Source organism: Prinia subflava, chromosome 12 (assembly GCF_021018805.1).
Source record: "Prinia subflava isolate CZ2003 ecotype Zambia chromosome 12, Cam_Psub_1.2, whole genome shotgun sequence".
In the NCBI taxonomy this organism is placed as follows: Eukaryota; Metazoa; Chordata; class Aves; order Passeriformes; family Cisticolidae; genus Prinia; species Prinia subflava.
The window spans coordinates 14838401-14853816 of record NC_086258.1 but is presented as its reverse complement, the minus strand read 5'-3'; the positions used below and the strand labels follow the sequence as shown (position 1 = coordinate 14853816).

The 15416-nt window shown below is 40.9% G+C and overlaps 1 protein-coding gene and 2 non-coding genes across 6 annotated transcripts in view; 2 read left to right on the top strand and 1 right to left on the bottom strand.

Moving 5' to 3' along the window:
* Positions 1–219: 219 nt before the first annotated feature.
* Positions 220–285, top strand: LOC134557362 (small nucleolar RNA SNORD104). Its single transcript, XR_010082032.1, has one exon. It is a non-coding gene; the product is annotated as a small nucleolar RNA SNORD104 (small nucleolar RNA).
* Positions 286–450: 165 nt separating this feature from the next.
* Positions 451–582, top strand: LOC134557364 (small nucleolar RNA SNORA50). Its single transcript, XR_010082034.1, has one exon. It is a non-coding gene; the product is annotated as a small nucleolar RNA SNORA50 (small nucleolar RNA).
* Positions 583–1451: 869 nt separating this feature from the next.
* Positions 1452–15416, bottom strand: part of TEX2 (testis expressed 2) — a 43838-nt gene continuing 29873 nt past the window's right edge. For all 4 annotated transcript variants that reach the window (XM_063410138.1, XM_063410141.1, XM_063410139.1 and 1 more), the window contains exons 6-12: positions 14973–15125; positions 13994–14093; positions 10320–10452; positions 6601–6723; positions 4573–4782; positions 4236–4356; positions 1452–3431 (exon numbers count right to left, since the gene is read on the bottom strand). In XM_063410138.1, coding sequence (XP_063266208.1) covers positions 3309–3431; positions 4236–4356; positions 4573–4782; positions 6601–6723; positions 10320–10452; positions 13994–14093; positions 14973–15125 — 963 coding nt within the window. In that variant the 3' untranslated portion in view covers positions 1452–3308. The remainder of the gene's footprint in view (positions 3432–4235; positions 4357–4572; positions 4783–6600; positions 6724–10319; positions 10453–13993; positions 14094–14972; positions 15126–15416) is intronic.

The following is a 15416-nucleotide window of genomic DNA, read 5'->3' as shown; positions in this document are numbered from 1 at the left end:
CCGCCCACCGCCCTCACATGGCCCCGCCCATCCCCTCGCGCAATACCACCCTGATCGGCACGTGCCCCCGGATTCCAATTCTATTGGGCGAGCCGAAGAGGGCGTGGCTAGCTCATTAATAAATGAGAGCGCGGCGAATTCTGGGTCCTTCTTTCGGCGTGGCCGGCACGGTGAATGGTGAGGCCGGAGCGGAGTGAAGCGGGAGGGCGGAGAGGCCGGGCTGCGATGATGTCTCTTGACACGTGTTAGACTGCTGACATGGATGAAGCAAAACTACTGCTGAGCGCCCCGGCTGCGTCCACCCTGCGGGGCGGCCGGGGTGTACCCCGTCAATAACCTCCCCTTTTCTCTCGGTGTTTCGCAGGGCCCGTGGAGCGAGCGGCGGCCGGGAGCGGCGGTAAATAAAGCTGTGTGACCCAGAACGTGTCCGGCTGCTTCTTCCGCGCGTGGCCGCACTGCCTTTGACCCGGCGGTGCCCGCCTGGCGCCGCCGGCCAAGCAGCGGTGCTACAGCGAAGTGCTTGTTCATAACTGGCGCTGCTCGGCCCCACCCGGGCGGTGCTTTTAAAAGCAAGTGACATTTGTTTGCGAGTGTGTGTCGCCCTCCGGGGACACAGCGGCGGGGGCGCGGGGTGTTCGGGTCGTGCTGCCCGCCCTTCCTGCGAGGGGAGCCCGCCCCGGAGGGAGGCGGTGCCGGCGCCCAAGCACAGCCGGGTCACTCCTCGCGGTTCAGTGCGACTGAACCCAGCCGAGGCGACCGCTGTGGTGTTCCTTTAGTAGTTCAGTGTTCAGTTGTAAAAAGGACTTTCCGAAAAGGAACAAAAGGCCTGGGGTTCCTGCCTAGCTGCTGCAGCAGCAGAGCAGCTGAGTGAATTCGCTTGGAGGCAGGAGGACCGCGGCCAGGGCTGCGGGTCATCTGTGCACGTGGTGCAAAAGAAATTAAAATCGGCATTTGATTGCTGTGGCTAAGCTGCAGCTTTTTAAGGGGCACGCGGTTCTTTTTAGTAGATGTTAATACTGGGAAGTAAAACATTTTCTGTCAGTACAAAAGCTGTGTAACCACACAGGAGTAGACATACAGAAATAGGGCACAGTCTGGGCAGACTGTAAGGGATAATTAAGCTCCCAGAGGCTCTTACAGAAGTGGCTGTGTCTCTGCTCAGTTCGCAGATAATCCTTCCACAGTTTTACCAGGTATGCAAACATGTTCTTTAAAGACATTGCTCTGGTGAACCTTGGTTTCATGACAGTAAAATTAAATTTGGCTTTTCCTTCTAGAGCTCAGCACTGGTTAACCCTGAAACTATCATAGCACAACCACCACGTATGAGTGTAATAAAAGTCTGCAAAGCACAGGGCACACTCACACTAGGAAGCTGCCTTTCTAATGAAGTTTTTAAAACAGCTTGCACTAGAGAGTAGTTAAATGCTATAGAAATAAAATTTACTGGATTGTTTGACATGGGATAAATTTATTTAATAAAACAAAGCAAGCAGATTGTAGTTACCCACAGTTTATGAAGTGCAATATGACTATCTTGTGTAGTAAGTCTAAATCTGTTTACACATTAGTGCACCTAGTCCTTTGACTTCAGTTATTGCACATAGAAATTAACTCATATAAAAGACCTGCGTACAAGACATGCAGACTTCATGAAAGGCAAATAATGCCTACAGAATCAGCAAACCCCAGAATCTACACAGCCTGGAATGGTCAAGGAGGAGTTCAGGTAACAAATATAACTACTAATATTTCGATTAAAGGTAACCAAAATAGGTGTTCAAATATAGAATTAATTTTAAATATATTAAATGCTAGTTTTCTTTTGTTTCAGGCAAGGTGCTGTTTAAAAAAACCTTCAATATAATAGTTTCATTTAGAGATGGTAAATCATTCAAGTTATACATGGAAATTTTGATTTACATCAAATGTGACAACACAACATACAAAAAATTTCTTAAAAAATTACTTAAAAAAAAATGTTACAAAAGGAGAGCCAAAACTCACCTTCTTTGTAAACTAAAACATTTTCTGACATCCATGAACAGTTGGCAACACTGAGTATCAGAAAAATATTATGTATTAAGGAGTGGATATGTAGTGTTCAAACCTAGAATTTACTGCATACATTTAGCCTTGATTCATTACACCTGACAAATAAAAGGCAGTTTCCCCTTTAATTTTGGCCACTAATTAGCAGTCTTTAATCATGATCAGCTCAAACTTGAATTCCTATGCCACAAAGTCCAAGAAACCAAGGCATGGGGGTCCAAATCTGTCAGCCACAGCTGCTTCCACGAGCACCAGGTGCTGTGTGGGGCCGTGACTGAGGATCTGTGCCCATGCTTTGGGTGTAAACACAGTGCAATGGAAAAGACCCACAGCAACCAGCTCCTGTCAGAAAGAACTCGGTGTTTCATCACAGCAAGAGGCTCTATGCATGGTTAGGTCACTACTGGAGGTGTGCAGTGTGGACACTTGGTGTGTGTGCTCATGTCTCTACAAACATTCAGAATTAATCAGGAACCAAGGTGATTGTACCTCACTATAAGGCGGCTTGCTATGGTTTGGTCTCATGGCTTTACCAATTTTTGTTTTCCTCATTTACAAAAATCTGACAGTCCCACCTTCATGATAGTTGTGTGTTTTATGGCTAATTGCTTCCCCCAAAAAAAGCACGAGTTCTGTATGAAAAAAGTAACGTGTATACAGCACATTGAATCACAATATTACCTATACATCCAATTTACATTCTTTTATCCTGAAAGCATTTCATATTTCGATTGCTTGACACAAGCTATTGACTGCAGAAGTGAAAGAACATAAAACAGTTCATTTTACACCTCCAACTGCCTGAGAAAGAAAAATATTCTTCCAGTTTTATAAATTCATTCCTTATTTAGGATTTTTTCCATTTGGCACGCAGTTCCTTTGCTGCCAAACAACTTTTCAGTGCTTTAATGCACATTAACATAGCATGAAAACAAGCTGAACAAAAGGTGCATCAACAAGCTCCTTGATCTGTTACATTTGAGTTCCTCCTCCCTCCCCACAAAGAACGGGTCACCTCAGCCTCCCAGTTAAAATCCTGATGGCAGCCAGTACAAAAATAAATCAACAGCTCAATGGAATGGAACTTCATGTAGCTGAAGTACACGGGAACAATAACCAGGCAAGAAAGCACACAGGAAGGGGGATAGGCAGTCCTTGGGAGGGGGAAAGTGGCACAAGGATGAGAATTACAGCACAGTTTATAAAACCATGAGAGTAACTTTTATAATACTGTAAACTGCAAGAGTCTTCACATGTCATGGTTGATCAGAGGCCTCCGTGCTCAGATCTTGAGGAGGGCATGTGGAGGAGCGGGGATCCATGGCCGAGTGCATTAAAGGAATATAGACGTCATCCATGTTTGGCATGACAAAGATTTTCTAGGAGAAAGATGCAATGAAGTGAAGTTACATTACATATGTCACTTGAAACCTTAAGTTTTCCAATTTTAGTTAAAAAAACGCAACACATTTACAGAGAAAAGATTCTTAAGCTCAGCATTGTTTGAGGCAGTGCAGTGCCCATGAACTGACACCATTTTGTTGTGTGACATTGTAAATGAAACTCAGAAACACGAATATCTCTGCACATTTCATTCAATTAAAATGACACTACAGGAAACATCACCAACTTTTCCTAGTTGCTTTCTCAGCTCTTACCCATCCATATACTTTCAAAACGCACTTTTAGTAAAAACAACTGGTTTTGATTTCTGGTTGACTGTATAAGTTAGGGTCCAGAATCAAGCTAGTCACTATTCCAATATTCATTTGAAGGGGGCTTCTTCCTTTTTGCATTATGGTCAGCATGATTTTTAAAAAATTACTTTAAAGGAAGTAGTAAGAGGAAATAGTGCCTTATCTGTTCTTAATTTTAGGCAACAGTTTGGCCCTCCTGTCATCTAAGAACATGTAAGATCATGTTCTTATTTGAGTACTACAAATTTTACTGTGGTATCTATTTCAAAGAAACATAATTTTCATCTCTAAAACAGATTCCCACCCAGGTCTACACATGAGTCTTGAGACCCTCCCAGGAGTCAGCTTCAGCTGAGTTCTCAACATCCATCCCACTGGCCAGGAGGCCATGCCTAGTTATAAATTAAACAGGAGACATGTAAAAATTAAATGCCCCACCCCTTTAATTGACCAAATCAGTGAAAGGAGAATGTAAAGGAAGCACACCTGGAACTCCTGCTCCAGTTTCCTTGCTATCCAGTCTGTTACATGAACCAGAGTCACTTCTCTCTCACCAAGTTTTGGCCGTGCTTTTAACTCCAGGTAGGGAGGCCTTCGGAAGCCGTACCTTGGGAGGGAGAACAGAGCAGGATTTATTACACATAGCCCAACAAAAGAAGTGCTTAAACCTGTAACAATTTTCCCTTAAATAACAGTTTCTACCTTAGTAGGAACTTTGAACCTTGCCCAAAACCCACTCGAGCCAGACTTTACCCTTCTTAGCTGCAATCCCTTGTGTAGCACACCTGAGACACTGCCCAGCTCTGCTCTGAGCTCCTCTTACCATATTCTGTCAGTGGGTGGAGGTGGAATGTTAATCACTAGTGTTCCTCTGCACTCCTGTACTTCAACTGTTAGCAGCAATGGAGTATTGGAGACCTCTTCAATTTTCTTCTTAATAAACTCAGTCTCTGTTGCTTTCTGAAAGTATTTTGACTTTGTAATTTTATCCACGATTCTCATGATTTTACTTGTCCGATATCCTCCAACATACCTTTAGATAGAGGACAGAAAAAGGACATCAAAATAATTTTCTTAGACCTATTTGCTAACGAAGACATGGATTTTTCTATTTAAATCATTAATCGAATTTAAAGTTTTTGCTATATAAATTGTGAACAGATACAGGGCCAAGCGGTACATCCTAGGGCCTGCACCCAGCAGCTGTATTCTGTCAGCTCCAAGTGTCTGGCAGAAACTCTCTTCAGTCTGAACACTCCTTCCCAGATGGCACTGGAAACACAGCATTTTTTTAAAAACTGCAAATACACTTAGATCATTTATGCCAGCAAGCTGGCATGAGAAGTGACAACTTGTCTGCTACCATTCCAAAAAAATTGTCAAGACACTGATGCACCAAGACGAGCACAAATCAGCATAGAAGGCCCAACCATCGTGTCTAATTATTTCACTGTGTGTGCTGAACAAAAAAATGTTTTAATTTTAAGGTACTGTTGCATTTACAAGTATAAGGATGCTGAAAAAGAAGAGGAAAACAATTTTGGCAGCGGGTGGAATGATATTCCAAAAATGGTTAACTATGTCTGCAGAAAGTGGGCTTTTCCTGGCAATTGTGTCAGACAGCATTCCTGGCTTTGGAAACAGATGCTTCAAGGGCTGAATATGTATTTTCTTACCCCTATCTCATGTTGGAAATACACACTCCAAAAATAGCACATTTGGTATTTTCCACATACAATATCATGTGTAATTGTGGCTCTTGGTGTTACATAGAGATAACCTTCCTAAGGAAATGACATTTTCCTATCCAGGGAAGAAATAAAATTATTCTTACACAAGCTTTTACAGTTTTGTCCTTAGCACACCATAAGACAAAAAACTGTTCAGCTGATATAAAAAGGTAAATAAATTTCAACTTTGGGATTTTACACTAGCTGTATCTTTACCCAGAGAAGGAAGTTATTCTCCCATCAGATTCTATAGTGATAGTAATGCAGATTTTAACAGGTGTAAGAATGTTTTTTCAGTATTTTACATCAAGATTCTTCATTCTCCTTCTTTGTCCTCTTGATAAAGAATTCTTTATATCATCTATAAATTTCAAGAAGATATGAAATGCATCAACTGCAGTAATTCAAACAACTCTTCACACAATTTTCAAAAGTGTTCAGGAGTAAAATACTAAAATTCTCTGGAACATTTTGAAATAAGTCATGAGTCTTCTGGTATATTCACTGTAAAAATCACTTAGATATGTTCAGACATAAAAAACATTGTGACTGTCTCAGACATTCTGGGCTCACACATTCAGCTTTCTCATTGCATGGCATAATTGCAATCAGATGCAGAAAGCAAAAAATCAGAGCAGCAGCCAAAACAAGAAATGATGTGGCATCACTGATGTTGGGAGATTTTCTCTGAAATCCATGCACAGCATCAGAGGGCAGTATTGCACAGCTCAGACACATGAAGTGTCAAGGGAAAAAAAAAAAACAACACATAACTGAGCAAGAAAAACAGGCTTGAGTAACAGTTATTTTCTTGAAGAAAATGGAACTGTGGAAATAAGGGATTGGCAGGATCAGTGTAGGGGTAATACTGCAGAGAGCAGGTTTCAGGTTTTCACACAAAATCCTGTTCCTGGCTCTGCTACCAGGTAGGACACGCTGGGGAAGGTCCCCAGGGCAGGCGGGAGCAGCCCCTGCAGGGCTCTGGGGTGGGCAGGGCTCCAGTGCTGCCCTCTGCCCTGGGAAAGGCGGCCGGGATCCTTCACTGCCCTTCTGGGGACAAAGGCACCAGGGACCGGCATCGGGTATGGCATCGGGGGAGGGCAGGATTAACAAATGCTCACCCTTCTGCTCCGGGGGTCACCTGCTTCTCTCCTGCCAGCTCCGGAGCATCATCTTCCTCTGAGGAGCCGGCGCTGGAGGATTCCTCATCGCTGTCTGCAAGACAATACGCCCTTGGCCTGAAACTGAAACAATGCAATTTCCAGGTCAAATGTAATAGCCTTAAATAGCTCTTCATCTTGTACAGCTTTGGCTGACATTACAGCTTCTGAACAGTCCCCTCCCCTCTTTATAAATACTATCTAAAAGAACAAAACCACTCTGAAGCCAGTCTGGCAGAACCAGCTTTCAAAACAGAAATCTGTTTTCCCCAGTGGGACATAATCCTTCATGAAAGAGGCTGGCATGGGGGTGGCTAGTCTACATATTCAAATCAAATGTGGAGATTATTCTAAATACGTTTGGAAGCATCTCTGTCGCTGCTCCTGGATTTCCATGAGTTGAGCAGAATTAGAGTTGGACAAATCATTGTGTTTGAATGTTGTGGGGGAAAACAGTGAAGTAATAAACAAATGTTGCCCTTTGGGAACAAACTACAACATAGTAGTGACTAATTCCTAGACTTAAACTGTGGAAGACTTTACATCCACAATCACACGAAAAATTTCAAATCTTTTAAACGGATTTAAATGAGAGAAGGATACAGTGGATACACGTCAGAATTAACAGATCTCCACTGAATGCAAGAGCTTGAAACAGTTACACAACACAGGCTTCAAAAGCATATGGCTTTAGCCCTAGGGACTATACCCAGGAATATAATACTACACAGCATGTTCAGAATACACTTTATAGCTGTGTCTTCTTTCTTTTTGTGTGTGTTCTTGGAAATGTATTTGATGAATTAATAACCTCACACAGGGCACGGACTGAGGCCACTGCCTGTTACTCTGCACACAGAACAAACTGGTGGCTGCTGCATGAAGTGCTGATGTGAAGGGACAGTTCAGGTGCAGCTCACAGTGCACAGGACTCCTTCCCCACTGGAGCAGCAATCCCAGGACCTGCCCACACTGAAACATTTCCTATCCAGGCTGTGGAATCAGAATTGCAAAGCTCTTCCTATGCAGAGCAGCATTTTGTACCTGCAGAGAGCGAAGGAGCAAACCAAACTGAGCCACCTCCCTGAGGACGTGGGGGTGGTGGCTGGTGCCTGTCACTGGCCCAAATAGCAATGCTGGAGCTGTTCCTCACAGAAATTCACGTTTTTAGGTCAGAGTCAAACTACACGTTTTCTACCAGGCTGTGACCTCGCTTCTCTTTCCTGTGCAAACAGCTCAAAGTGTGCTCAGGGCATCCTCAAATCCTTCAAAGGTGTCACCTGCTTACAAGAAGGTGTTTTATTTCCTAGTTGAAGGGGTCCTCTGAAGTGCCTCACAAGCACCAAGTGGCTCAGACCACAGGATTTCCTCGCATTAAACAAAGCAACAATAAATAAGCTTGAGTGAGATTTCAGGGGAGCTCTGTATACAATGGACCATTTATATGACACAAACATTGGCAGAAAAAAAAAATCACTTTGGAGCTACTGTATTGTTCCTGTAAAGATTGCACAATATTTTATGAATTGCCATTTGTCAGTTTGTTTTTATGTGGTTCAACAAAGCCAAAAGGACTGATGGGTTATGAAGCTACAGTAACTTTGGGTTAACCTGCCTGCTTTTGCCTCATCTCCTGTTTAGCAGAATCTATACTGTATTACTTTTATAAAATTGGCAATTAAATAGTTTCCTAGCCTTTCTGAGAGCAGCATTTTCCCGAGAGGGCACACAAGACAGCATTACCAGACTGTGTCTCGGCACACTTCACTTCTATTTCAAACAGCAAGCACAACAGTGACCCATTTGTCTTGCTGTACACTGACAACAGGCACAGACAGTCAAACCCCAGAGCTGTTCCCCCACTCTCCTCTCTCTGGATGAGTAGGTGCCTTTCTCACACCACTCTGTGGTTATTGCATCTCAAGAGATGGTTTGTTCTGAGCTCCTAAGAGCCAGGAATGAGCTCAGCAACCAACACGCATCACTTACTGACAACGTGACCATGGATGCAAACACATGCAGACTGATTTGATTTGTCACAGCAATTGTCAACTGATAATTTAAAAAGCCAGCAGAATTAAAATTAACTAACACATTGGAAGGCATAGATGAGAATCAAACTGTTCTATACTTTTCACTCTTTAATTTATTTAATATCCATTTTCTTAAAGGAAAAAAAAAAACAAGCAACAAAAAAACCCCTCATCCCAACTAGAATACATTAGACTGCTCTTTGTGTAAAGCTGCTACCTGGCCCTGAGCTTTGAAACATCCCAGCCCTGTGCAGGGAGCAATGCTGATACCTTCAAGTAATTGGTTGCTTGGCTACAGGCACTTAAATCTGCCTTGCTGGGGGCCTATTGCTCAGCCAGCAGCAACCTGATTTTTATATATGAATCAGAGTGTTCACTAATTATTTCTGAGGCTGTTCCTGCACTGAACAGATATGAAAATACACAAAGAAAATGCTGAAGGGGTGGGGAAGAAAAGCAAGAATTTGATTTGTGTAGACGTTTCTTCCTCTATCCCCCATTTTTTGGGCAGGCAGGATTAAAGGGATTTTGAAAAATTCACACCTACCAGTTATAGTGATGTAAATTGAGAAATACTTATTTCAAGCAGTGACAACGAGAATCTAGGTCGATTTTAAATCCTCTGAAATTCTACCAGTGTATGAGATCATTCAGCCATTAGTTTTTTTCACATTTATTTTCTTGTCATGACTGCACTGAAATATAGTGCTGCTGTAAGTATTCAAGATATCTCAGAATAAATGGTCAGAGCTACAACATGAGTATACAAAGCATCTAGTATCTTAATTGTGAAAGAATTGTTTTGTTCATAGCTAAACAAACGGCCAGATTTAGAGACTGTTTCTTGATTTGTAGGCAGTGGTTGTAGATCAAATCAGAGACCACCTACAGTACTGCAGATTTCTGAAGTACAAAGAGAATACAGCCCCAAAAATGGGCTCCAGACCTGGGAGTGGATCCATCCAGGGATGGACATTTGATAGGTGCCACTCACTAGGTTAACACTTATGGACAGATGGATGACATTCAGACATTGCAAAAATGAGAGGGAAAGCACAAATACAGAGGAGGTGGGTTACTCTATGGTGTCTGCTTGTTATTTCATTTACATGAGGCATTTCACTTAGGCATGGCAGGCAAACAGAAGATGACTATGAGGAAAAACAGAGACTAAAGCAAGGATGTGATTACTGCCACGATGCAATACAGCTTTTCAAAAAGTCTTTACATAACAGTCAGAGCCTGTTGACCTTCCACATTGTTTACTGCTCCATGGTTTCCAGCTGCAGCTGTACCGTGCTGCAGTAGCCTTAACACCTGTCTATTCCTGCATGTGTGCATCTCCAGTATTTGAGTTTTATCTGCCTAAACCCCAAATCAAGTATAAGACAAAACTAAATTTTAGCCACAGGACATTTTAAAGCCCAACTGAAATATATATGTAAGATAATTGTACCACAGAAGCCTTTTATTAAAATTATTATCAATAGCGTAACCAAACAATAAAGTTGCACAGAAAAGCCACGTTCACACCCACTTGTGTGAAACATCTCCAAAACTCCTTTCAATCTACTGCAGAGCCAGAGCTGCAAAGACACCAGGAAAATCCCAGCTTTTCACAGTGAAAGCACCATTGCCATCCCTTACCCTTCCCTGCCGATGTCGCCAACCTTAAAGGCTTCCCCAAGCGGCTCTTTACCAAGTTTGGTCAAGTTCATCTTGGTCTCCAGGGTCATTAGAAAAGATCCATTGTAGGACATTTCCAAATCAACCCATAGTCCTAAAATAAACAACAGGAAAGATGTCACTTGAAGAGCAATCACAAAGCAAGTTTTCTGATCACATTAAGCTCATGGAACAAAGCCAGATATAAATCCAAGCCACACCAAAAGAGAGCAGTGAATATAGCTAATGGTCTAAAAAAATGTACTGTGATTTACACACACCTAAACTGCTTAAGAGATGTGAAATGAGATCAAGGAAATAGAATACCATCAGGGATTCACTTCAAAACTATTTACAGCATTGCTCCAAGCCAAGCAGTCATGGGGACACTCCTCTACATCACTGACGCTGTCCAAGAGAAGCACAACTCGAAATCCCAGAGCAATATTGCTTCTCTCACACCACAGCCTCTGCCTCTTGTTTGCCAGGGGTGGATTGAAGATCTGTGACAAGGTTTCCTCAGCAACTGAGCTGCAGGCATTCTTTTATGATTCAGTGTAAACAGGGTCATTATTCAGACAACTCAGGACGTGCAATATTAAATTAAATCCTATTGTCTGTGCAAACTATTTGCTTTTTGCAATCTCCAAAAGAATTGTCCTGGGAATACCTTAAGACTAGCTCGAGCCTTTTAAGTGACACGCTGCACCAAAGCTGTAGGTATTTGTCATCCAGAGGTTAGAAAACAGATGCCACTAAACACAGATTATACATCTTCCATTTCCAGATATTGCAGCTTCACAAAACAGTCCCTGACCAGTACCTGGCACATCAACCACTGACCCATTCCACTTTTAGTTACTCATTTGGAAGCAATGAATGGTGAATAAAACTGAAACCAGGACAAATGGTAACTACTCTTTGTGTTTCATTGTTCTAGAAAAGAAACACTTTATCAGTTAAAGAATGACTGTTTTCTTTTCTGCAAAAACATATCCTTATCATAATGCCAGCCACTTGTGGTAACAGAAATACAGGCAGCTCCCAAAGGTCACTGGCACCCTGTGAGGATACATGCTGGGAGCAGGATGAAGGCAAGGTGGTGCTTTAAAAACCCAAATAACTCTTTTCTATGACATTTTTCTAACACTTTTCTAAAAACTAAACACAAGGACTCAAATACAAGCTTATAAGGATTTTTTTCCTTTACAGTAGGAAAGTATCAGTAAGATCACAAAAAACAGCTTAACAGACTTTTTGGATAATCAATGAGTCAGCAGAACTCAATCATCAATATCATTTTAACAGTAGATCAAATTAAGCAAAGGATGCCATTACTGAGAGGGAAAATTCCTTCTGACCGGAAAATGTTCGTACACTTTTTCCAGAGGGAAAAAGGGGGGGAGAGGGAGTGAAGAATTGGGCAGATGGTGCAATTTATTCCATTTTTTGGTTCCCTAGCCTTGACAGAATTACAGTAAAAGCCACAGCATATGCTGTCACCCAAGTAGGACTGTATTTAGAAACAAGATTTTTTGCTAACCTTGTCTGTTAACAAATTTAGTTAATTAGAGAAGGCACGTAATAAAAAAAGTATTTTCTTTGTAATCCAGCACAGGTAAGAAAAGTATGGATGAAACAAAGCACATCACAATTCGTAACTATGTTTTAAAGCCTCACAAAAAGCTACCTCAAATGACTGCCTCAAACACTTAATAAAAACCCCAAAAACCTAGAAGTGTTAATTCTGGATACTGCCCTGAAACTATAGGGTTTTTTTCCCCACACTTCCCAACAAACCAGGTCATTCACCCATAGGCCAACTTACCAAGAAATACATTTATTCTTAGGAAAACAAGCATTTCCCATTGTCAACCCCTTGTTTATGTCCTTTTAAGTATAATAACAGAACAAGTTATTCCAGTAATTACTCACTGCAAGCTCTTAAAAGCCCTAAGAGTTCACATGTCATTCAACAGCATGGAAGAAGTTAAAAGGATTAGAAATCCTACCATAAATGTTTGCTTGTCACAGTTTAACTGAACAAGAAACTGAAGGAAATAATTGATGTCATTGCTTTTTCAGCACTTAATTGAAGCCAAGCACTCAGTGGCTCCTAAATCCCATCTCATGACTTAGAACCACAGCCCTTGGTTACAACTGAAGTTATGAGAACAGAGAAAGGAATTCAAAAAATGTTTAAATCAAGGCAAAGGCAAACACACTGACAAGAACCCGGAAAGGAGAGCCTGATTAAAAAGAAACTATGAAACCATTTCACAAGCATCACTCATGTAAAGATTTTTAAAAGTTTTCCTTTGTTCTGTAACTCCAAATCAAACTTCTACCAATGGTGCAACCACTTAATTGAGAACTCTGGAGGACTTCCTAAGCACAATGGAGAACCTGCTGTCCCACACAGGAACCACAAGACAAGAAGCAGAAATATCCTTTAGTTCCCCAAATACTGACTGCACTCCAGCTTATTCCATCTATTCAACTCTTATTTCTCTTAAAAAGACCGATTTTGTCCTCATGACGACCAAACAATTTGCTCTTTTGAAACATGCTTTGTTTATAAAGCTCAGTGGAAAATATTCTTTGGAAAAGTTGAGAGCAAAGTACCCAGTGTTTTCTAGATAAGGCTTTTCCCAAAGAGTTGCAAGTCTCAAGTAGATAAGGGCAAACAACAGCATTTGGATACAACAGGCACCATTAACTAATGTATGACCAAGAGGATTTTAATATTTCCCCAAAGTCTATTTTTTCTGTTTTATGAGGGAAAGGTTAGCACTCACTATCCTCATGCTTTTAGTCAGTGATTTGAGTGGCGCAAAGTTTTTAGTAATTAATCTCCTCCTAAAGTCCATGCATGTAGTATTCTTGCAAAGGTCAGGTGGTACCACACCAGGTCTTCCAAGGAAGTATTTCCCTTTAGGCCAATTAGAAATTCTCCACGTTGAGTGGAGAAACTGACACAATTTAAAATTAAAAACTGCTCTGATTATATCTTAGATGTCATCTAGCTTTCCTCAACATGTAGAACAAATGCTTTTGAAGCTAAAAAGCATTATTCCAAGTTCTTTCTTGCAAGACAACTAAAGTGACATGAGTATCCTCAAATATGTGACCATATGCAAGCCAGAAGGAATAGAAAAAAACCAGTTGTAATTCATGAAGCAGCAGTGGGAAAGTCATCCAGCCTTAAAAAAATGATTCTGTGTTTTGAAGTTTATTTTCAAAACAACACCATATCCTTGCTTTCTAAGTTATTACAATTATATTTTCTGAATCCCTATTTTCAGAACAGGGCAGCTTCTCTGGGATAGCCAAACCTGTTTTTCCTATGGTACAGAATCAGATCTGTCTCAGGGAGATGTGCATTGCTCTCTGCAGTCCATGACAGTGTCAGATAAGTGTCTGCATCTCTGTTGCATGCAAATTTTAGTTTAGTTCAGTAATTATTTCCTATGGAAAGACATGATCACAATTCCATATATAAAGAATTACTTTTATGCTGAGCCTGAGACAAAGACCCCTGAGTATCTCAGAATAAGCTCTTATTCCATGTACCTAAAACATGCACAAGATAAACAGATCAACATTTTCTTCTCCACAGATACAAAGGCAATATCAGCAGGTTTTTTGTATTTTACCTCTGTGATCAATAGAAGGTTTGAAGGCTTGAAGGATCTTGGGCACTGCTATCCCCATGTCAAGCTCAGTCAGAGTCAGCTCATTCATGAAGTAGGGCAGCTAAAAGGACAGAATAAAAAATCAAATACATGTTATGGAACTAAACATCAGTTTCCTGAGAGAAGAAAGCTCATTGAACTTAAGGAATGGATGGAACTGAAGTGAAAGAACACAAATGTAATTACACAAATTTCTTACTATTCTAGAATTTCACAGTTGCCAGTTGCAAAACTTTTTAGGGAGGGATTTGGCATCTGAACTTGTTTTTAACATTATGCTGAAGTTTAGATGCTGACCTTAAACCATCAGCATTTTTAGTCAAAGTATGTAAAAACCTCAAGAATGAAGTGTAAATCCTATTTCATTGTGAAAAAAAAATCAAAGACTTCTTTGGATTTTGCCATCGGTCATATATTTTATCAGTGATGTTTTATCAATGTCTCAGCTTCATTTATCTTTGGCAAATTATTTCACGGAACATTACCTTTTAAATCTGTATCATAGTTTTAGTAAAATAGAGGCACAGAATCATGATTTGAGTGTCTATTCATTTAATTATTTCTAACTGACAGAAAACATATCTCCTGTGAACAGACACTGCTTTAACACATCAAAATACATCCAATCCCCATTCCCAGTCTTTCCACTTAAAAAGTTACCAGTTCTAAGTTACCAGTTCTACTCATCCCTAATGCAAATACAATAATACTTTAATTTTTGCATAAAAAATTGACAGATACAAATAGCTAATCCAGCTGCAGTTCATTTTAAACAGAAGCAGCGAAGTTAACATGATGAGATCCATCAGAATCTGTAGCACATTTATTGTCTTTTACATGTAAATGTGAAATAAATCTTCCTTGTACTATTTTAAAACTCAGACTATGTGTTTCACTTCCTCCACGATGGGTGTATAATGCAAGTCTCCAGATCAGGTACCTTTATTTTGCTAAGTTTCATTTGGATCTTCTTTGACACTAGATCAGACCAATATTTCTCTCCTAAAAAATCCCAAAATATTCTTCCAAGCAGAGCATTCACCCAGGCCTCCTGTTCTTCTTCTTCTTCCGTTTCCACGCTGGCATCTGGCAACTGAAAACATACAGCAGGTTATTCAGCTCTATAAATTCTATAAAATAAGGACAGAAAAGCCCTGATTTATATGGGAAGTTCAGTGTTAAGAGCCTGGGTCAGCTCAGAACACCAAATGCTCAGCACAGGGAGCAGCTTTACAAACGCATCAGCCGGGCTGCCACGAGCCTGTCATCGTCCTGACACGCAGCAGAGGGAACGAGACCACACAGATATAGATTGACCTCTGGCAACGAAATGAGAAAGTTGTATGTAATTTAACCTCTGGCAGAAAAAGCAGATAAACCCAGA